A 25,120-nucleotide genomic window follows, 5' to 3' on the forward strand; every position below is an offset into this window, starting at 1 on the left:
TCCCGTTAGGGGTCGCCCCAGCGGATCATCCGTATGATCCGCATAGTGATTTGGCACATGTTTTACGCCGGAAGCCCTTCCTGACACAACCCTGGTCGCCTCTTACGACACAGGGATATGGTACACCTATTTTAGCCGGGGTATACACCGGCCCAGTACACTGGTACTCTTTTCGCCGACCGCGGAAGGATGACAGGCTGAGTTAACCCCCTGGGGTATTAATTCAGTGGCCCAACGGGGCTTGAACTCAGGACCTCTTGGATCCCAAGCCGCTGCCCAAACCACTGCGCCAACACCAGGCATATATATATATATATATATATATATATATATATATATATATATATATATATATATATATATATATATATATATATATATATATATATATATATATATATATCCCAGTGTCGTAAGAGGCGACCAGGGTTGCGTCAGGAACGGCATCCGGCGTAAAACATGTGCCAAATCACTGTGCGGCTCATACGGATGATCCGCTGTGGCGACCCCTAACGGGAGCAGCCGAATGAAGAAGATATATATATATATATATATATATATATATATATATATATATATATATATATATATATATATATATATATATATATATATATATATACATATCGTTTCAGCCCTTCAACCTCTTCGATCCGCTGAGGTGGGTCAGCAGAGGTTGAACATGCCTCCACATGCAGCTACAACACCTGGATACATATACGTATCCCCACCTCCAGTCAACGACAACACAAATTGTAACAACAAAACAACAGCTTGCCAGAATCCACAGCACTGAAGATATATATATATATATATATATATATATATCTATATGTATGTATATATGTATGTATATATATATATATATGTATGTATATATATATATATATATATATATATATATATATATATATATATATATATATATGTATATATATATATATGTATGTATATGTATGTATATATATATATGTATGTATATATATATGTATATATATATATATATATATATATATATATATATATATATATATATATATATATGTATATATATATGTATGTATGTATATATATGTATGTATATATATATATATATATATATATATATATATGTATGTATGTATGTATATATATGTATGTATATATATATGTATATATATATATATATATATGTATGTAATGTATATATGTATGTATATATATATATATATATATGTATGTATATATATGTATGTATATATATATATATATATATATATATATATATATATATATGTATGTATGTATGTGTATATATATATATATATATATATATATATATATATGTATGTATATATATTTATATGCTGGAGCAATCAATCAACCAACCACCCACCCTTATAATATGCAATACCACTCAACAGCGAAGCACATGCAAAAAAAACACACACACATGCAACCACCCTCACAACATCCACCGCTCAAAATAACCACACACACAAACACGTATATCTCCATATCTCTTCCAAGCTCAGTCACTACCCATTTTTGGGACTGAAAGAACCACCAACCAATCAACCTCAACCTACACCGTTCAACCTGCCTCCATAAACTACCTCCAAATCCAAAGTGAGCCATTCAGTGCAAACTGAGCCACTCTTTCACACATCCTCCTTCTTTCCATTCCACACATTTCAAGTCAAGCAAGAAATGCATAAAACAATTTGCCAATATACCCTTTACACCCCAGCTTACATGGTTGATAAGAAACTTGCCAACCCTTCTCCCAACACTCTACCTCCAGCTCACTGTACTTACCTCTCTTCCTCTCATGCATCTCCTCCATGTTCTCCTCCAAGGTCGTGACAATTCCAATATGACCTGCCTTGTTGTACCTGACCAGATGACAATGTCAGGCTATAAACTTGTCATGCAGGTCTCCTCCGGGAATACCATTTGAGTCTTTCTGTCTGCCACCAACTGCCAATTACGAGCTGTTGGCAGACCTCTTGTCTTCCTCCCCCTCCTCCTCCTCCTCCTCATCCTCTTTCTGTCTCGTACCACCTGGCCCTCTTTAACAAACAACACATTTCTTCCTGTGGCCCCCTCCTTCTCCTCTCCCATGAGGAGAGGGTAAATATGAGTACACATTGTCAATGCAGTTTCTTGTAACCACCCCCCCTCTCCCCTCTTTTCCTACTTTACCAATACTAAGAGCAGTCAAGTTGTAACCCTTGCAGTTTTGTGTGGGATTATGCCCTTATCCTGCATAATACACACACACATATATATATATATATATATATATATATATATATATATATTTTTTTTTTTTTAATATTTTATGTATTTGTCTTATCAAATTAGTCTGAACAAATGTGTATTAAAATGTCATCCATATTTACAAAATTACTATTATGAGTGTGCATGATGTCAGCCATTTTCTTGGGAACGTGCAAACCCTGCTTTAGAATCCATGTACATATTATGTTTGCAAAAATGGTACTTTTTACCTGCAACGTGTGGTGGTTGTTTTGGGGGTTGATTTTTGAAATGTGCACCCATTGGTTGGACAGCTGCCAGACCACACCCACATTTGTCACTTGACCTCACCCACCATGGCACCCAAACAAAATAATATGGCGTGCTAATTAATTATACATCGCTCGGGTTCCTTGCCTTAGATTTCGATTGGCTTCGTGTTGGTCGAATGTTGCTCACAACGAGGAACCCCAAATAATCTAATCATATGTCAAATAAAAATTATTAACAAAGTTTAACCAAGACCGTCAACACGTACAGCATGCGCGTCCCTAAAAAAATAGCTTTGTGTAATTTTTGAACGCCCCCATATTGTAGTTACACAATTTGCAATTGTTTGATGAATCAGCTCATTCTGATATAACTGCGGTGGAGGGTGACATGGATGAGAAATGTCAAATTAATATTTTGATAGCACATTAAGTCTGTGTTTCCCCAATCCCACTGTTCATCTTTTAAGAGTGCTTTCAAATTGCATGTTTCCCAATCTCAGCCCATTGCCAGATTTTGTCGCAAGTTGTGACCACAATGCGGTCATTCTTGTTTTTCTTATGTCTTACGAGCAAAGCCACATCAGCATTTGGTAAACACTGGATTGACTTTAAAATCCCGACACCTTCTTCGTATCTTTAACTTCCTGTTGGACAATATGGGACAAAGGCATTTAACTTCATATCTTCCACAATGTCCACCACAATCTACAGTCTGTGGGAAGAAAGGACTATTGATACAATGCAGTTTGAAAGGTTGACGTTTCATCTGTCAGCTGATGCTTGATGGAGTGTCATGGTGTCCTATTGGTTTTTAAGGCTGGCTTCGTACTATCAAAAACGAGGAGAACATCAGTGTGTAAAATTGGGTGGAAAAGGGATTCAAACCAGGCAGTGTTTGTGAAAGAATTGTAAATTCAAACACTCTAAATGATGGTGAAGGGGACCGCAGGTTGTCGTTTGAAATAAAACTTATTCACAGTGCTGTGCACTGGATGTAATCCAACAATGCCAGTGATGTTGAAGTCGTGTTGAACCATGCAGTGGATGCATATTCCATTGTGGACCCCGACAATACCTTAATATGTTCTTGCTCGTTGATTAGCAGAAAGATAAGGTACAACTGCATGGTGCAAATCAAGGCATTGACCAGTGCTTTTGACCCTCTCGTCCCTTCGCTGCCAATATATGTTCCCTTCCTCCTCCCGACACCTCCTTCCACCCCTTTCCCATTTCCCCTAACTGTTATCTCTTCCAAAAGCTTAATTTATTTTGTTCTCTCCTCTCCATTTCAATTCCCCCAAATTTATTTTCTCCTCCATCTTCCACCTTCCTCTTCCTTTTTTCTAATTTATTTTTTCTCAATCTACACCACTCCACCCTTCCTCTTATAGAGATGACCCCTAAAGGGAAAAACAAGTTAAGTTCTTTATTATGGACATTTTAATTATTGCAATGACCATTTTCCTGCTGTGATAACGAAGTGGAAGAGAAGGATATTATGCCTTCCAACCATGAGTGTACAGCTAAATGCTTTGACAGATATTCTTACTTACTAAAGAGAGAAGTAATATTGTGGGACATATTGCTAATTTAAGGGAAACCAAAGTTGATTTTGAGGTTCTCAGATCTGTGCAGCTTTCCCCCCTTCCTGGTTGGTTATAGATGTAATGAGAACTTCTGCTGTTCATCTTCCTGTAGTAAGCCGTGATTTGGAAGGAACAGCCTTTTTTGTGATGTCCTTCATCCAGGTGTCAATCATTTAGAGTCATGAGTCTGTCCCCTAAGCCTGTGTCAGCCCATCCTCCCTCACTCCCTTTTCATGATTCCACTCTCCCCCCCCCACCCCTCACGCCCTCAATTTAGCCCCACTTTCCATCTCCACAAAATCGCTTGTACCTAGTTCACACAGCATGGGTTTGGTGGGGATTGAGGAATTCTCCGATATGCCCAAAAGGATGTGCCATCACAGGTTTTGCAAGACTTTTCTCTGTTGTCAGATTAGACCAGGAAGTCGACGAGCATCGCAGACTAATAGAAGAAGAGGATTGTGGGAAGTAGAGAACAGTCAGTCAGTGAGATTGAGTCAAGCAGCATCAGTTGGGAGGACCACAAAGAGCTTCAAGGGTTACTGGAACGAAGAAAGCGGTACAGTATTATTCTCTACACAAGCCTGCCCACACAACTGACAAACTTGTCAGTGCCCGCAGTAGACATGACAGCATGAGCAGTGCTCGCCAACATGACAAACCACATATCACACTCGCCATCTTATTTTTATGTTTTTTTTCCCCCCACTTCATGTTTATTTCTTAATTTGTGACTTTGCCCACCCCAAACATCCTATGTTTGCCCCCAGGCTTGCGGGAGTTAGTGTTGTTCGTCCCCTACGGGTTTCACTGGGGGAACTGAGGTTTGCTCTCCGTCTGTCCATCCATCCGTCCATCCATCTGTCCCTCCGTCCATCCCACCTGTGGTTTTTCTGACTTTTTTTCACCCCCTTACCCTTTAACATATTCAACTGAAACTTGGTATGTGGCTTTATTGTGATAAGTTACAGAACAAGTTCGAGTTTCAGGGTGTTTTGTCAATTTTTCACAGTTAATGCCCTTTTTAAACTGAGAAAATATCACATATTATGCGCGGGTCAGTGTTCGTCTGCCCTGACTTCAACCACTGCTTTACACCCATTGGCTGGACAGCTGGCCTGACTCCACCCACTGCCTTACACCCATTGGCTGGACAGCTAGCTTGACTCCACCCACTGCTTTACACCCATTGGCTGGACAGCTGGCCTGACTCCACCCACTGTTTTACACCCATTGGCTGGACAGCTGGCCTGACTCCACCCCAGTTAAATCATGCTCCACCATTGTGTGAAGCAGCACAGATCGGTAGGCCTCAGGCTTTAGGCCTGGGTGTTAGTCCATGTCCCAGTGTAATTGGAATGATCCCAGGTATATAACCATGATGTATTATACAGTACATGCACATAAGCCGTACGCAAGTTTTTGCTTGATGTACGTACATCGGGTCATTTTTGTATTATCTTCGTCACCGAATGCGCCATTATACACCGCCCAAATAAAGTGATGTGTTTACTGGTGTGAAAGATGTGGCTAAAACAGAAACTACACACACACACACAAAATAATTTATTTATTTCGCTTCTGTGTGAATAGCATAATTAAAGGGTGTCAGTGGACGGCCTCCAGTTATGCACACTCACCTATCTGTCCAGCTGGAGTTCGAATCCCGATCCAGCTACGAAATGTCACCCGGTCACACGCGTGGTTTTGCTTCACGTATGTACATCGGGTTATTAAACATATCACATCAGTAAGGGACATGAACTGCAAATCAATCCTCGCTCTCGTTAAAGATCGTACCAGTATGAGTGTTCATGATCAACTGTGCAGATGAACACGGTTGATCTTAATAAACTGCCTGACCTTATTCAGTCATGTTCTTTAATATCTACTTTAAACATTTCTGGCTATTGATCCCTCGTCTATCTGTCTGTGTTCCCAAGAGATCTGTTGTAACTTGTAGGTACTCTTTTATCTGCATCCACTCGGTACAATTTCACATAATTTCTGTATCATCTTTCACTGCTATATTTATGATACCCAGATCTACCTGTCCATTAAACCTGATGATGTGTTCTCCCACAAGTCTGAGTTAAATTCAAATACAGATGTTCATGAACGTTCTCAAACTCAATTATGCTGTGACTGACTTGCTGGAATTTGGCCGATCATCCGTTCTTTTCAAAGCTTCAATCAAGATCGTGATGTTGGGTATCACTACCTGATCTGTCTCCATTGTTTAAATATTGGTGAATGAAACTCACTGTAAGCAAGCTTGGCTACCTTTTTCTCTCAAGCCCTTACAACCTATCTATGGCTGTCGGACTCTCATTTCGACCTCAAGTTTTATCACATCACTCTAATTGTCAAGACACTGTACTCATGGCTCCAAGTTTAGGATATTGCTGATCACTTTTAATGATCACTGGAGTACCGGCGGAAAGTGGATGCAGCGACGCGCTGTACTGGCACATGCTCCCATACCTGACCTGACCTGACTTTTAATGGCAACTATGAATTGGTTCCTTCCTCCATATTTTACTTCATCACAACTTATACCCTTTAATAATAATGCTCAGATGCAGCAACAACAACCTCCTGGGAGTTCCTCACGCAAAGATAAAGACTTTTGAGAATTGAACATTTTTCAGATATCCTCTTCAACTGGTGAACCCTCTGCCTTTGTAAATCAGCACAGCCTCATAATTTATGGGTTTAAACCCTCTCTTAAAATCCCATCTTGTTACATTTGTTACCACTACCACCGAAGGGGGATGGGGGCTATGTCTTCACCATTGTTTGTTTGTGTGTTTGTTTTTGAACAGAATATCTCAAAAAGTTATGAACGGATTTGGATGAAACTTGCAGGAGATGTTGGGTGTGTGACAATGACAAATTGAGTAACAATGACAAATTGATTAGATTTTGGTGAAGATCCGGCTACGAGAATTTTAAAGTGATTCTTCATCATTGAGAGATAGGGCCAAAAACGATATATAGCATGATATCTCAAAAGGTTGTGGATGGATTCAGATGAAACTTGGTGGACAGGTTGGGTGTTCAAGGAAGAATTAGGTCAATTTTTCTGACGACCTGAATCCGGATCCAGATACAACAATTTTTTTTAATTTTTAAAGTGATTCTTCACCATTAATAGATGGCACCAAAAACGATATAGCATGATATTTAAAAAATGTGTTGGGCCCGATATGTTCTCGTGGATCAGGCATTACAGGGTGGAGGTATGCGCTCTACCGCGTACCCTTCTAATGCCACATTTAATACAGAATAAGGAACTCATTGATACAAGTCAGACAAGTTTCTCCACTTCACATCCTTCGGTCTTTTCTTTCTCTCATCTCGACCGAACGGTGTTATTCCTTTGTGCCAAAGAGCTCACAAACTCCCTTTACCTTGTCCTTCGGACTCAGGTTGTAATCTCTTTCCAGGTAGCTATCCCAGCATGTACGACTATCAAAAAAGTGTCATGGTATTGGTAAGATAAAAGTTGTCATCTGAAAACGACAATTTTCAAGTTGCATTTTAACCACTGAGACATGTGCACACACTTTGACTTGTCGGAATGTCTTTGCTGCTGATCATAAGAAGAAGTTTTCATAATTAATTCTTCATTAATAATATATGAATCATTCGCCTTTTGCTTGAGTGCAATTACGATTCATGCATTGTCCACTTGGTTCTAAAAATATCCAGAATTTCCCGATTATTTTGCTATTATACACAACCACGTCTTGATCATGGCATGTGCATGTACAGTACAACTAATGTTATTTTATATTGGGTTTGTTTAACCTTGTTTGGCTAAAATACAAATATTGTACTTGAATCAAAATGTTATCATTTTTCTAATCACCTACTTTATGTGGACACTTTCTCTTGTCACAGTTGAAGCTTTTCTTCAATTATTCCATTGCATCATTTATGCAAGCTTCAATGCTGGATCCAGTATGAGTGTTTGTTACCTATGCCGGTGAAGGTGAAGGAGATTATGTTTTCAACCCTTTATGTCTGTTTGTCTGTTTGTTTGTTTGTGTGCAGGATATATCAAAAATTTGTGGACAGATCTGGATGAAATTTTGTGTTTGAGTTAACTTGACTGTGTGCGACGAGGCCAAACTGATTAGAATTTGGTGATGATCCGAATCCGGATCCAGCCACGAGAATTTTTAAGTGATTCTTCACCATTGAGAGATAGGGCCAAAAACGATCTAAAGCACGATGTAATTAATTAATTATAGCACGAGGAGGTAATTTGTGTGGCAGTATTCAACACCAGGGCTCACCAACCGCCGTACAGTCTCTTCTCTCAAACTAATATGCCGACCCCACTCCTCTCTAACACCAGGTCCGCTCACAACGATGGCGCACCTTCCTCCTCAAGCACATAATGGGATAACACTGAGTTATTGCTGAGAGACGCACTCTTCTTATTCTTCTTATTCTTCCTTCTCTCTCTCTCTCTCTCTCTCTCTCTCTCTCTCTCTCTCTCTCTCTCTCTCTCTCTCTCTCTCTCTCTCTTTCTCTCTCTCTCTCTCTCTCTGTCTCTCTCTCTCTCTCGTACAACTTCGCGACTCAGCCAAACAGTAATGGCTAGCGTCTTGCTCCAGCACGAGGGCAAATTCTCCCAGGCACAAACACGAAAATCGTGCAGCCTTCTTCGGCATGTCGAGGAGAAGCCAGCGAGGTCCTATGTGTTTTGACTGCCATCTCCTCGCACCAACTATATGCTCTCCGATCATGCCCTCCTCTCTCATGTCACACCCACCAATCCCAAGCTTCGGGACGTGGCCTGCTGGTTGTTGTTGGTCAAGCATCATTTCTTTTTCTGGCCGGCTTTGTAAATGCAAAAATATCGGAAAAGGTCACAGGGGGTCATCACATACTGGGATAAATTAGCCTTAAACCCTACCTAGTTAACAAAACACCGCCCCCCCCCCCCCCCCGTGCGGTGACGCATAACAATCTTAGACTGACAGTTTTCCCTACGTAATTTACATAGAAATGTCTCCTGCTCATCCACAGACCATACTACTCTTTCCAATCCTTACTTTGCTATGAAATCCCTCCATCTACCCCACAAACGTAACAATATAATAATTAATGTCTATGTAAGAAACTCCACTTGGAAAGCATCAGCTCTTGACAATAATGAGATGAGATGTATCAGGCTCTTTAGGGAGCCTTGGTGCTACCGAAACAGCTTCTTGGCAAGGAATAGCTGGGTGGTTTGCCATTGCCTTGCCAGCAGTCAGTCACGTCACAGCAGGAATTTGTCATTTGTTCGGGGTGCTGGCAATAACTCGCCTACTCTTCACAAAGGACACAGTGGGATCTTTAACGTCCACCAAATAATGCTCGCAGATGGTACTCCCAGCTTGATGTCCAGCTGAGGGATGGCATACACTTTTATGCTTCACTCTGAAAAAACACCATGAGAAAGACAGTTTATAGCTTGACAGGGATTCAAACCCAGTCGTGAAAATTAGCTGAGAATCTTCAACATTCACTAACGAATACTACCATACTGGATGGCCAAATTAATGTCCATCCAAGGGATGACACCTTTTTGTGATGCAATCCCCTGCCGACAGAGCACCACTCTGGCAGTTTATAGTCAGGTTGAGAATCGAGCCGAGACAAGGCAGCTCAAAGGTAAATGTCCAACCTCTGTACGAAGATGTGGGACCATTTCAACAATCGTGACTCCAAAACTATAGATTGATGCCATTTTTTGTTTTTCACACCAGCTTATGGCTGTTGTTTGCCTAATTTCTGGGAGCAAAGCTGTGCCACTGATGCAGTGCCCCATGCTTCCAGTAAGCGGGTACTCATTTTGCCAACCTTTACAGGATGACAGGCTGTCAATCCAACTGGTGTTAATTCAACGGTTTGACAGAGGCTTGAACTCGACACCCTAAGATCTTAAGCACACCACCCTAACCATTAAGCCAACACCAGGATAACATTGACTCTATATTCGAATCACATAATGTATACAGTATTGATTTGGCTTTTTCTTTGATGTCTTACTTGGACAAGTATATGTACATTGTTGCTTCATAATACCCTGCATTCCATTATCATCATCATTATCATCATCATGTACTACAGTATTTGTACAATCTCCACCATGGACCTAAAATGGTGTAGCATAAAAAGTAGTGTGTGTGTGTGTGTGTGTGTGTGTGTGTGTGTGTGTGTGTGTGTGTGTGTGTGTGTGTGTGTGTGTGTGTGTGTATGTATATATATGTATATATATATATATATATGTATATATATATATATGTATATATATATATATATATATATATATATATATATATATATATATATATATATGTATATGTGTTTCGATTCTCCGAATTTAATGAATAAGAAAAAAAAACGACTTCTTGTTTTCAGAAATGAATGAAATGCCCTCGTGTTTTCTGCTTTCCTAGAAAGGTTTTGATATAATTGGAGTTCATATCAATAGATTTGAGTGTAATATGCTATTGTGTAATGCGTGTCATGAAAAAGGTAACACTGCATATCTAAAGATGCCCTCAAGCACCACAAAGTCGTGAGTTCCTCGCTGGAAAAATTGCATCTGCATGCAAATCCATGTTTTGAAGAAACATATTTGACCTTTGCAGATACACTTGCTCCTTTACAGGTGAAGTAATTCATAATCAATGCGAATCTAGAATATGTTTGTGAATCTCATGCATGTTTGAGACATTAAGGTCCTTCCAGTGTTCATTTCAGTGGTCAAAGACATTGATGAATTGCTGAAGTACTTTGGCTCACTCTCTGTGTAGAGGTAACCCAACTCAGTGGCATAATGTTTGGAGTGACCGCTCCGAGTCGAGGAGGTTGGTGGTTCAAACCCTGGCTGAGTCATTCCAAAGACTCTAAACATGATATGTGTTGCTTCCTTGCTTGATGCTCAGGATATAAAAGGATAAAGCATGGACGAACAATGCTGGGAAGGCAATGATAAACCACCTAGTGGAACCCTTGCCAAGAAATTGCTTTGGCAGCAACAACACTTTACAAAGAGTATGGTCCATCAAAAAAAAATGTGTGGAGTTGCAATGTAATGTCATTTACATTTTGTGGAAAGACTGCCAAGAGACACCAGATTTTTGTACGATGTGGAAAGCCTGATTTTTTTTTGGTCAGATTTTTGTAAGATATGCAAATGGATATTTTTGCAATATTTTTGTAGGTTCTGGCAAGTCTGATTTTTGTAAAATTTGGGAAACCTGATTTTTGTCAGATATGGAAAGCCTGATTTTTGTAAGATTTGGGGAGCCTGGTTTTTGTACGATTGAGGAAGCCTGGTTTTTCAAGGATTTTTGTAAAATTTTGTAATCCTGATTTTTGTATGATTTGGGAAGCCTGGTTTTTGAAAGATTTGGGAAGCTTGATTTTTGTAAGATTTGGGAAGCCTGGTTTTTATAGGATTTTTGAAATATGTGGAAAGTCTGATTTTTGTAAGATGTTTGTAAGATTTGGGAAGCCTGATTTTTGGAAGATTTGGGAAGCCTGGTTTTGTAAGATTTAGGAAGCCTGATTTTTGTAAGGTGTTTGCAAGATTTGAGAAGCCTGATTTTTGAAAGATGTGGAAAGCCTGATTTTTGGAAGATATTTGAAAGATTTGGGAAGCCTGTTTTTGTAAGATTTGGGAAGCCTGGTTTTTGTAAGATTTAGGAGCCTGATTTTTGTAAGATGTTTGTAAGATTTGGGAAGCCTGATTTTTGAAAGATGTGGAAAGCCTGGTTTTTTTCAGATTTTTGGCAGATAGGGAAAGCCTGATGTTTTGAAGATGTTTGCAAGATTTGGGAAGCCTGATTTTTTGTAAGATGTTTGTAAGATTTTGGAAGCCTGATTTTTGAAAGATATGGAAAGCCTGTTTTTTGTCAGATTTTTGGAAGATGTGGAAAGCCTGATTTTTGTAAGATGTTTGTAAGATTTGGGAAGCCTGATTTTTGTAAGATTTGGGAAGCCTGATTTTTGTAAGATGTTTGTAAGATTTCGGAAGCCTGGTTTTTGAAAGATATGGAAAACCTGTTTTTTGTCAGATTTTTGGAAGATGTGGAAAGCCTGATTTTTGTAAGATTTGGGAAGCCTGATTTTTGGAAGATGTGGAAAGCCTGATTTTTGTAATGTGTTTGTAAGATTTGGGAAGCCTGATTTTTGAAAGATATGGAAAGTCTGATTTTTGTTAGATTTTTGGAAGATGTGGAAAGCCTGATTTTTGTAAGATGTTTAAAGATTTGGAAAGCCTGATTTTTTTAAAGATTTTTTTAAAGTTTGGGAAGCCGAATTTTTGTATGATGTTGAAAAGCTGGTTTTTGTCAGATTGTTGGAAGATTTGGAAAGCCTGATTTTTGTAAGATTTGGGAAGTCTGATATTTGTAAGATTTTTGTACAATGTGGAAAGCCTGATTTTTGTAAGATGTTAAAAACCTAGTTTTTGTCAGATATTTGGAAGATTGGCAAAGCCTGATTTTTGTAAGATTTTTGTAAGATATGGGAAGCCTGATTTTTGTAAGACGAGTGCGGGCCCGTACGTGCAAAAAAAAAAAAAAAGAAGACTTGTGACGTCAATCGTGATGTCATAGCACCGTGTCCTGTCATTGGTTTGGTAAATAAATGGCCATAAATTGGGAACCACTTTCCGATTAATATCAAACCTTGAAAAGGCACATCCACAGGGCCCCAGCAATATACCTGGCAAGTTTCAATTAGATCAGACCAGTGGTTGTCGAGAAACGGCGGTCGCAGACACACAGACAGACACACACACAGAGATTGCTGTAATTCTAGATAGTTGTTGAAAACTTGGTTTTTGTCAGATTTTTGGAAGATGTGGAAAGCCTGATTTTTGTAAGATTTGGGAAGCCTGATTTATAAAAGATTTTCGTATGACATGGAAAGCCTGAATTTTGTGAGATTTTTTTTGAGGATGCAGGAAGCCTGATTTTTTTAAGGCAAAGATTGTTTGTTGTGGGTTCTGAAGGAATTGCTTTGTATACAAGTAACATCTTGGAATCCAAGACTAAAATTATTGATTGAGTCGTTTGAAAAACTTAAAAAATAGTTTATTGCTGAGAGCTCACTCTTATGCATTTGAAGCCTGATGTTGGCTTAACACTTAACACTTAACACTGTTGGCTTAACACTGATAATATAGGGCACTGCATTAGCGGCATAGCCATGCCCCCAGAGGGCACTGCATCAATGGCACAGCCATGCCCTCAGAAAATGATGCAACCAGCAGCCACAGGCTGCTGCATATGAAATAATCATTGATCATCGTCTTATATGCCTCGTGTTGGCTTAATGGTTAGAGTGGTGGGCTTGGGAACCTAGGGTCCTGAGTTAAAATCCTGCTTTTCTGTTGAATTAATATCAGGTGGAGTTGACTCAGCCTGTGTCATCCTTCTGAGGTTGGCAAAATGAGTACCAGCTTGCTGGTATCCTGGGTCGGAGTGGCGACCTGTTCAGGATTGTGCTCAATAGCCAAGGGGACTGCCTAGGCAGCACCAACGCTCTGCACAGAGTATGGCCTCAATGGATGGATGGATGGATGGAGCATCATGCATTTTACTGAAAAATGTTGGAATCATATTTGCTATAAAAAGGATACTCTTGTCCTTGTATCCACCAGCAAGTTCTGTTGGAACGAGTTTGAGCTCATTGGAAGTAAAGCAAATTCAGATGACTGGATTGAAAGGTTGATGAAATATGAAATCTACTTTTATTTATTAAGGTGAGAACTACTGTAGTTTTTTTAATAGGTTGATGATAAAAACAAAATAATCTTCAAAGTAACATTATTACTACCTCCAGCAAACATATTGTTACCTCAATCACACCAATTTCCTCCTTGACACTCACTACATATAGCTGCCAGGCTGACATATGATAGAACAGAGGTAGGGCATTTATCTTTGAGTTGTCTAATCTGCGTTCGATTCTTGACTCGACTTTATAGTGTTGGTTTGGCACTTCACACGAAGCAGGGGGGTTGCAGCAATGTGGGTGCCGTCATGATCAGACAGTATGTTAAACTCGGTGTCCCATCTGCGAGCATTAGTTGGTCGACATTAACGCTCCCACAGTGTCGTTCACAAAGAGGAGGCGACTATGCACCACAATCCCTCCCTCCCCCCACCCGTATAGCAAGTTCCTACCATACATCTAATCTACCCCGCTCATTATCTCCATCTACCTCCGACTGCATCAGCAGCACAGCCGTGGCTTGAAAGATGCAACTCGCGGTCCAAATTCCTTACTGAATTCCAGGTCCAAAATTTGCTCTCCAGCGACAAGTATGGCTGCTCACCCAAAACCACAATTTTTATCTCCCACCTCCGTATATTTGATGGTACTGGTGATAATATGAAACGTCTGTTTGTCAACTCTACAGACCCTATGAGGTTTTCATCGTGAGCCTCCGATTGGAAATTAATTAATGGATGAAGTGTTTTTAACCGCATTGTTGTAGCGACATTCTGAATGTTTCTTCATTATTCTTCGTGTTTCATAGACACTCCTGTAAAGAAAAATGGATTTCTGCTCGGCTCGGCTTTGCATGATTGTAACCCCAGAAATGCATCGCCCCAGGTGCCAATCTGATGGCGGCCATTGTCGTCCCGAATCATCCGGCCCTTGTGAAGTTCAATGCAAGTGGTGCGTTGCCATTGTGTGCAACGTCCAAACCTGCCGGATTTACGGCATGGGTCTGTGGGCCATTATTGTAACTCGTCTCAAGGATCTCTTAACCACATGAAATACGAGGTTCTATTCAGGAAGTCCACTAATGACTTGGTATGCTTCCCCCCGCCGCTGATTGGATGTTTATCAGAGCCGGGAGACAGAGCTCGGTGATCAATAGAACCTCTTTGTGCTGTCCCTCCTCCCTCATTCACACCTCTGGCAGCAATCATTAATCACTCTTCTATTTAGGAGCCAAAACAATGTGCTCTGAAGCCCCTAGGGGAAATTATTATGTAAATTCCAATAATCGAGCACAACTCCACTTCGTGACCTTGTAAGGTCGTGTGATCAAGACCTTTCAAAGAGTCTCCGAGTCGATGACTTCATCTATTAAGCTTCTGCATCTTTACATCCTGCAGGTTGCTCTCTAAGCGCAACCCACGGTTTTACCACCGGCGGACGTCCCTGTAAGTTGCTTTTTACTGCCGTCGACAGGACGATGTTACCAGCGACTTGAACACTGGACCTAACATCCAGCACGCATTTGTCATTTACTCAATTTACAATGATCGATGAGGATTAAACAGCCGTTTTCTCCTGCTAATGTGGCTCTTCTCGGTTTGCACTACTTGGCGTTGCTAATATGTTGTCACAGCAAGTGTGCACACATGATATAAATTAATCTACAGCGTGCCTTTTAAACAAATGACAAAAGAGTTTATGGTGTTGTGATATACAGTGTGTTACAAGTCTCTCGAGACTGCTGAACAGATCCCAACGCCTTACAAATTAACTCATCAGCCGATCGGTTTTTTTGTAACAGCAGGATTCCTGGGATGCATGGTGGAAATACAAGACCAAATAAAAGCTGAAATTGATGTAGAAACCCAAAATGATGGAATGGAACAAGAAACAATGGATCTATGGAGCAATGGAACAATTAAAAGCTTAAAACTATCACCAATTGTTATAAATCACTCCCTGTGTTTGACAAGTTATGAGACTGTACCATACCACTTTTTGTGAACATCGGTCAGACTTTATAATCAAATGAAAGACCAAAGTATTGTATTGGAGTCATCAGAAGGAATCTGAATAAGCCAAGAACAAAGATAGAGTCAACAGGTTGAACGTCTATAGGATTTGGGTTTCAGCTGGTATACTCCCTCAACCCTCAAACCCATCCAGGTTTTGCCAGGTAAGCCTCACAAAAATAATTTGTCTCTTCTCCGTGGACATATCGATTAAAATTTAAAAAATAAACGGTAAAAGAGATGTCAAAAAATGCAAAAAGAAAACAAAAAGCAATAATTAGAACGAATAAACAGAAATTGGTAAAATGAGAAAGAAATGCGAAAGAACGAAGAGAGATGTGAAAAAAGAAAGGAACAAAGATCAAGGATGTTGGAAAGAACCCAGATCGATAGGTTTCAATAATTACTCCCAAGACTCAAACGTAGCAACAGGTGCAAGCTACCAGAGGTCCGTCTGCGTGGAAGCACAGTCCAACTGGCATCAGGGTATGGTACAAACACAATCAAATGAATAGACCAACTACTACATTGGAGTCATCCGTAGAAACATGAAAAAGCAAAGATGAAGTCATCAGGGGGGACCTGGACAAGATTCGGATTTTAGCAGCGACTCCTCTACCCTCAAACCCATCCATATGCAGCCAAATGAGCCTTACAGAAAACAAATTTGAAAAAAAAATCACTTCTCCCTCGACAGATCGATAAAGAAAAATAGAAAATAAAACCCACTCCTAATATTCTACCAAGTTGCACATTTTGATATTAAATTACTATTTCTTCTCCTATGATGCCACGGGTACGAAGCCTGTTCTGAACGATCTCGGTTGAAATTTCATGCTCGATTGCTCTTTGCCGGTCATTCTAGGGCTATCTCGCTGTTGAAAAGTACTTCCTTCTGGCAAGGGTGACAAGATAGTAGTCCTCATGAGGGGTTGTAATCCTTGGGCAAGCTGAATGAGGTCTCTCCGTTAACTGTCCGGTCTGACTGTACTTTATCAGTGGCCTGGAAATGACACTGTGATGAACATTGTATTGGGAAGCATCAGCAGTGTGTGTCATCCCTCCTTAAAACAATCCTGTGGCGTGAGTCAATTCTTTTGATGCCGAGTCATTTCTGAATTGGCTTAGACCACATAGGTAGCCTCTTGCTATAAGAGAGTATTGCCATGGGTCATGTACACCTCAAGTTCACCCATACTCTGTGACGGACGTGATTTGCATTCAGGGGAGAGTCCAATTTCCTGGTTGGGTTTTCAAAATTGCTGCCTAATTTTCTTATATGGAATTGTTTATAACTCATAAGAAAAATAATTTCCTTCGGAATTATTTTGACGTAATTTTTGATAACTATATAAATAAAAAAACTTGCCGCTTCTTGCACTTTTGTGAGGATCTCGTTCTGAAATCTTGACATTTGAACTCACACCCAGTGGAATGTACCTAGTTTATGGGCCATATACATGTTAACTATCAAAGTATGCATTGAAGGGCTAAATTTATTGCAATATTTAAAAAAAAAACGGGGAGTTAGGAGAAAGAATTCAAGGTACTGGTGTATGTGAGCAGTAGTGAGAGAAGATAGGGGCAGAAGAATGAAAGGGACATAGGTGGCAAGGGGGTGTCAGGTTAAAGCATCAAAAATTTAGCCATATCGAATTTTCATGTATAACATATGTAGATAGCCTCTTCTATCATTTTCCCTCTCATGTCAAACCCTTAATGTCATGCTTGCTTTCCAGGATGTGCAGCTGACGCAGTAGAAGGGGACGATGATAGGAGTGGGTTCGAGTCACCTACGCTGATGGAGTTTGAGACACCTACCAACGGGAAGCTGAGTGAAGAACTCAGGCTGGATGATCACAAAGGTCTTTTCTTTTTTGTTGTTTGTTTATTCTTCGCCGTCGCTTAGGCTACTTTGCGCTCCGTAGATTGGGTTAAGCCAACGACAGCCGAAAGCCTGATGTGAGCTAGATCGGTGCCTATCTGATGGTGCTGGGAATGCTGGCTCTCGAGGTAAGCATTCTGGCCACCCACAAGAGCGATAACCCCTCCAGTGATATGGGGGTATTTTATGAACGGAACACAGCCAGGTAATCAAAAAGCAGATAAGTCTTTGCTAGGTATTATGCTGAACGGGTGGAGGTAAAGAGTGCAGATTGTAACATGGTGTGTGACGCCACAGATGTGCATGCGTGCTAATCATCAACCCGTATACTTGGATTCCACTGGAGGGCACATCCTGTTGGGTGTGTTCCGGTATATTTGGAGACATAACCGCAAATACGCTTATCTTAAACTTTGCAGCCCGAATGCATCAACCTTCAGCTTTATCGGCCCATCAGATAAACGAGCGACATGACACGTCCTCGTAGTCAAACCTCTGCCGCCCTTTAAACTTGAGAAATCAATGTTCCAGTCCTTGATAAACATTGATCTTGCAAAGATGGCTTGCCAGGCCTTATTAGATATTTTTTTAATTTTAATTTGTCCCCCCTCCCCCACTCCCCTTCTCCTGAAATGTTCTCATTTGCATTTGATTAAAATGTGACGGCTTAATGTACGTATTTGAGCAAGATTGCTCGAGTCTAATGAAAAATTGGAAGCGGAGAACATCAAGATTCGCACGTTAGCAGAAGCAAATGATTATCAGGAAACTTTTTAAATGAAGTCAGAAAACAAGTGCATTATTTCATTATCAGAAAATGGAATCTAGCTGCTGTGCTCTGGGGCCATTAATAGATATTAACTTGTAAGAAGAAAAAAAAAGAATAAAAGAGGAGAGCGGTGTTACTTTACAACAAATCAAAAACATCTTAATGGTGGAAACGAAAATAGGTTTGCTCCCATTTGAGTAATTAATCCACCAATTATGATAATTATAGGCATCTTTTTCAAATTATGTATTTATTGATCTGAGGCCTATAAATGGAGGATCTTGTACTTAAATTATTTGCAAGACATAGATAAAGTCTGTACTTTTACATAAAATCCGTAAGCAAAAGTAGACAGTGATAAACACATGTATGGTATATGGGATTCGAACCTGGGTCATCCCCCCTCCCCCCCCATTATGAGCCAGGGCTTATTTGGGAACACTCGCAGGCCAAATTATTTGCCAACCTTTCTTATTTACATAATTTTAACACATTTCTGTCCACATTCCTGACCAAATCACACCACGCATCCCTGCAATCATAAACAATCGTGATCTCATGGTAGCTCCTTGCGCTCAGACGAGAAATCTTTGGTGATGGAGCATTCTTCGGATATCCTCCTCAACTGGTGAACGCTCTGACTTTTAAAATTCACATGATCTGGTCAATTACAGGTCTTAAGTTTCTCTTAAAATCCCACCTTTATTTTAATTATAATCTTTCTTACCTGTTTATTATTTAAAGCATTGGAGAATTCATATAGACCTCATAAATGGAAAGTGGGTGATGAATCGGGGATGAATTGGTTGATTTTTGACTTTTTCTATTTCTTCGTCTGTTTTTACCCCACGCGTGAAGTGAAAAGTGGGGTTAGAAATGTCTGGTTCACTTTGTCTACAGACATCAGTCTATGATCGAGGAACTGAATTTCAATTGAATTTTATCTTTTGAACACTGGAGAACACGAATCTGATTATTCGGAACAAGAACCTGCAGTTTAACAGTATTTTTGGCTGTGAGTTTGACAAATTGTACAGAATCTTGTCCTGAGTGTGCATACGTACAAGAATAAGGTAATTGTTTATCTGTCTACCTGTCTGACAGTCAAACAAAATTGAAAATCAATCCAAATAGGAAACTTACTATTTTTTGGGATCTCATAAAGGACACAAACACCAGGCAGGAATATAACTCGATGCCTACATTCCTTCCTGCAGAATGAAGAATATCTCTATTATAATACCAAGCTTGCACACTAAAAACTCGGCTCGCCGTCACACAATCCCTATGAAATTGCTGTGGCACTTAGCGGACATGCCGACAATGTTTGGGAAGTCTTGGCGTTCCATAGTACCACTTGCATTTTGCACAATGCGTATTTTTGTCATTCCCTGTGTACGGTCTGTCGTCTGCTACCAGCTATGTTGTACTGCTATCCCGTGCATGCGCATGGGTATCGCTAGTACATATTTAATTGTCTCATCACCTACAAAAAGCTGTCTCCCAAACCTTATTTCTTCCAATCCCTATTGCTGTACCCTCACCACTGCCTGCACTCGTTGCACCCTTACCAATGCCTGCACTTATTGCACCCTCACCACTGCCTGCACTCGTTGCACCCTCACCACTGCCTGCACTTGTTGCACCCTCACCACTGCGTGCACTCATTGCACCCTCACCACTGCCTGCACTCGTTGCACCCTCACCACTGCCTGCACTCGTTGCACCCTCACCACTGCCTGCACTCGTTGCACCCTCACCACTGCCTGCACTTATTGCACCCTCTCCACTGCCTGCACTTATTGCACCCTCACCACTGCCTGCACTCATTGCACCCTCACCAGTGCCTGCACTCGTTGCACCCTCACCACTGCCTGTACTTGTTGCACCCTCACCACTGCCTGCACTCATTGCACCCTCACCACTGCCTGCACTCATTGCACCCTCACCACTGTCTGCACTCACTGCATTCTCACTACAGCCTGTATTCGCTGCACACTCACCACTGCCTGCACCCTCTTCACATCACTAAATATATTATTAAATGAATCTCATCAATCATAGAAGAACAGATTGTGTCGAGGTCTGGAGACGTGTAGGTGGTGATCTGAAGTAATAGTGGTGAGACCTCTTACCAGGAGTGCTTGATGGAGTAGATACAGGTCATTTTCCATTCTCATTGTAGGGTTTGGGGAAAGTTTGATGAAAATTACTCACAGTGAAAGTTACTTGATACAACTCTGACGTCCAAAGCACAGTAGTATTGATGATTAAATATTAAGAGTAAAAATGAAGCAGGAACAACGACGTGCAAATTGAAAAAAAAACGTTTAATGGCACCCCTCCAAATTAATGGATGTTAATTTGCAATGCAATAGTACTGTTATATCCATACCCTTCTATTTACAATAGAATAATCCTCTTCCATTTTAATCACAGCAGCAGATCACATCACATATGCTACCCCTTCAGATGCTGTGCAAGGGGGTGAAATGCTGATTCGTGGCGGTGTAAAGTGAAAAGTTTTCATTACTTTATGCACTGCGGATCAGCGAAAATGCGTTAACCGGGAGTGCACATAGCAAGGCATGTCTGTCGTTGGACAAAATACGAGTATGATGCCATCTCGACCAATCAAATTTGCTGCTCGCGCTTTCACCGTTGCTGAATATCATCATTCAGACAAAATTGCAGCTCGTAGGAAATATAGATTGTGTTTGGAAATGCAAAGCAAGAGTTAAAAAAAAAACAAAAAAAAAACACCCTTCCCATGTTCTTTTCATGACTGCGCAGAGTAAGATATTCCTTGAACTCTCTACAATCTCCGTCTTTTTCTTCTATTTTTTGCAACTTTCTCTTTTTATCTAAACCTTCATTTCTCACCTTGCTTTTTCCTTTCTGCCAATTACAATAAAGGTTGTTTTATTTTTTTTGTTTTGTCATTTAAGCATCCATGGTACCCTTTCACTGAAGGAGTTTTATAATTTCCTGAATGGCTTCATGTTATTTATTTTTGATTTTCTGATGAAGCCAAATAGGGAAACAACCTTACCGAGACTGATGTTTGAATTAACTCCAGCAAGCCCACGCGACTTTGTACATACTCCTTTTCAGTCTATGTTAACGGCCTTGGTAAATCTATATCCCCCTTCATAATATTATTTAAGTCATTGTGTTGTTGAATTTTTGCAAGTTGGTTTAATGTTAATGCTTGTGCAACTATTGCCATGTTGCAGTGATAATGCTGCTATATGTTTGTTCTATCACCACTTACACCACAGTCAATTCTTCCTCTTGTTCTTATACCTCATCTTCTTCGACTTACTATCTAAAAATACTAGTTTATTGTGCTGTAGTACTCCATGTGCTGTTGGGTGGTGTTGAGATATGGAGCAACAAGAAATATGTCCAACCACATTGAGGCCTTTCACAACAGGTACTTCAAAAACATATTGGGCATCACTAAGACCTAACAGTAAAAAGGGAAGGTGAATAATGTACAAGTGGGGAGACATTTTGGGATGGCGTAGTCCTTAGAGGATATAAATGTAGCCTAAAGACTAGTATTCGAGCCTCAATTGGCATTGTAGGGCACCAAATATTGATTGTTGCTTCATGTAATTAATGAAGAAATTAAATGGATAAGTGCTGATCTTACACTGAACTGGCCTCCTCTTACATTATTTTTGCTATAAATTCTATCATAGTACATACCAAAATATGTTTTTGTCAAATATCTGTGGGTAAATTAAAAGAATTAAAATTGCTTTACAGGATAAATGCACATTCAAAAGATGAGATGCGATGATAAGGAGAAACTACTTTTGCATCGCTCTTGAACAACTAATTTCTTTATCTCTACTTTCACAGGAAAGCGTAACAGCCAAAAAACTACCACCTGATATGCCGTGTCACTTCATTTCTTTAGATGATGAAAACACATGAATAATCTTACAAAGACCAAAGAACATGCTCTGAGTCTGGGAGGTTGACAGTTAAAACCCGACCGAGTCATCCAAAAGATTTTTTAAAATGGTACATGCTGTTTCCTCGCCCAACACTCAGCATTTAAAGGACAGAACATAGAAAAACCCCGTAGCGTAGGTTATCAGTTGTGGGGAGGAGGAGATTCCTCCTTGATTGCCCTGGTGAGTGCTGAGCGAAAAGCTATGTTGGAAAGATGACGTTCCTAGTACCCTGAGTGCTCTGCAAAGTGACAGCAATGAAAGTGGCTGTCTTCCTATGGAATCCAAGGCCAACTCCACTCTTGTATTACTGACTTCCTCCACTCTCAGAGCCAATGTGCGGCTCTCAATGGATCCCTTTCTTCGCCTCTCACTGTCAAGGCTGGAGTACCCCAAGGCAGTGTTCTTGGCCCCATATTATTCATAATATTCATCGATGATCTCACTGATTGTCTGGAAAATCCTCTTTATCTCTTTGCTGATTACTCCACCCTCTGCCATGACATCTCTCATCGTTTTGACAGACGGGCAGCAGCCTCTTCCCTCTCTTTAGACCTTGACAAAATCACAAACTGGCAAAACACTTTAAACATATCTTTCAATCCTGAAATCCCACACACTCACTCTCTCTCTCTCTCTCTCTCTCTCTCTCTCTGAAAGGACCATTCTGCAAACCCTCCAAACTACTTTCTCAACAACCATCTCAAAGTGGTTCGGTCACTCAAAATACTGGATCTCACTCTCAGGCATGATCTCTCTTGGGCTAGCCACATCTCAAAGTCGGCCTCCAAAGTCAGATGCTGATTGGAAATCCTCTGTCATGCAAGGCCCTTCCTTGGCACACCTGAGCTCCTATCCACCTACAAGGCTTTCATCTGCAGCTTGATGGAGTACTGCTCTTCCCTATGGGCTGGCTCCCCTGCTTCACATCTTGCTCAACTTGACACCATATAAACCAAGGCTTTCAAGACCATTGGAATCTCTTGTGATGAAGCCGAGTCGATGGGCCTATCATTTCGCCATCGCTGACAGGTCAGTGGTCACTCTCTCTGTCTTATTCTGCCTCATTTCTGGTCATGCATCCTCTGCCCTCTCCATGCTTTGTCCCCCCTAAGTATCTGCTGGTCCACCAGCAACTGTCTCTGAGTGAAACTGCCTAAATCCAGAACTACTGCTCACCTCTGCTCATTTACTTGTCTTTTCCCTGCCTGTGGAACCACCTTCCACACTCTCTTTGATCTCATTCTTCTCTCCCAGTCTTCAAGACATTTGTTCACCACCATTTCAGGTCATCGCCCATCCAAAGCCATTATATTTTCTACACCCGTTAAACCATCCCCACTCCTCCCAAAAATTTGCTTATGTATCCATCTTGTCCACCCCTTGCGTTCTCCCCAAACCCTCATCGTTCCTTGCATCCCTTGTTTGTTTGTCTCCATCTACCTTCTCCCTCCACGCTGCTATTGGCATTTCCCCTTTCTCTTGTTGTTTGTTCCTTTTGTTATGTTGTGTCCTGGTCTGTTCTGTGCCCAGGCTCTTCCATGAGCCGAGACCATGTATAAAAAGAAAATAAGTCAAGTCTGGTGTTGTCTCATGTATACGTCTACATGTGTGTGACTTGAGTCACAGCTCCACCACGAGCCATAGACCCTGTTAAAAAAAATAATAATAATAATAATAATTCGTGCACAAAGCCTTGTCGACAATGCTATGTTTCTGGACGTTTGTTTCTTTCTGTGTATTTCAGATTGTCAAGTTGACTCAGATCTGAGTAATTCAGGACAGACTCTAAAAGCAGTGGGCCCGGAACTCCGGTGGGATGGTCCAGGTGAGTTTCCAATAAACTGCAAATATATAACTCACTGAATAACAGTGCTTTCATTGATGCAAACTACTTTTTATTTATTCGTCATTTTCTAAACGATCAATGTAATATAACAAATTGTAAAAAACTTGGTGCCAGTATAAAATACTCTATTCAGGTAACTTGTCTAAAGACAATAAAGTTCATGTTGATTAGTAGTCTGTGATGGTTTCCCAGGATGTTCAATAAATCCCGTTGTGACGTGCATTGTTGGCAGTAATTGCACACTTGAATTATTGATCGACTTTGTCTCAATATTAAGACAGGAGATACAACATCTGATAATTGAAACCCTATAAAAAAATTTAAAAAATCTTATATGTGAAAGCAAAGATTAAAAAAAGAGATGTGATATCTGAAACAAGAGGAAAAATATAATTAACATTATTAAAGCAGCTTCAGTTTACTTTCTTTTGAATTAGTAAAATCGATGACTATTCATATCTGCACTCTGGTTATGTACTTTAATGACCCCATTGTAGTTGGACATTGTGCACTCACTCATACATTGGATAAATTCCTGGCTTACAATAGGAGGGAGTGCTGGGTGTGTACTGTATATAGCACAGGCATAATGGGCCAAATGGCCTCTCATTGTATGTCAGTTTCCTATTGAATATGACATCCACACTTGAGAGCTGAAAGAGTAACTACATTTTGGGATGGGTGTGGGGAGGAAGGGGGTGTGGCTTTATCTATCTATAATTCCAGCAATCTCTGTGTGTGTGTCTATGTGTTTGTCTGCGACCACCGTTTATCGACGACCGCCGGTC

At 40.4% G+C, this 25,120-nt stretch overlaps 1 protein-coding gene across 5 annotated transcripts in view; it reads left to right on the plus strand.

Annotated features, from left to right (window-relative positions):
- The window catches only part of LOC147023559 (zinc finger protein ZFPM2-like), a 295,685-nt gene that overhangs the window by 89,315 nt on the left and 181,250 nt on the right, over positions 1–25,120 (plus strand). For all 5 annotated transcript variants that reach the window (XM_085889054.1, XM_085889053.1, XM_085889051.1 and 2 more), the window contains 2 exons: positions 17,604–17,729; positions 24,231–24,311. In XM_085889054.1, coding sequence (XP_085745180.1) covers positions 17,666–17,729; positions 24,231–24,311 — 145 coding nt within the window. In that variant the 5' untranslated portion in view covers positions 17,604–17,665. The remainder of the gene's footprint in view (positions 1–17,603; positions 17,730–24,230; positions 24,312–25,120) is intronic.

The sequence above is a fragment of the Eptatretus burgeri genome, chromosome 7 (genome assembly GCF_056783735.1).
Source record: "Eptatretus burgeri isolate ZD-2024b chromosome 7, Ebu_testis_v1, whole genome shotgun sequence".
Lineage (NCBI taxonomy): Eukaryota > Metazoa > Chordata > Myxini > Myxiniformes > Myxinidae > Eptatretus > Eptatretus burgeri.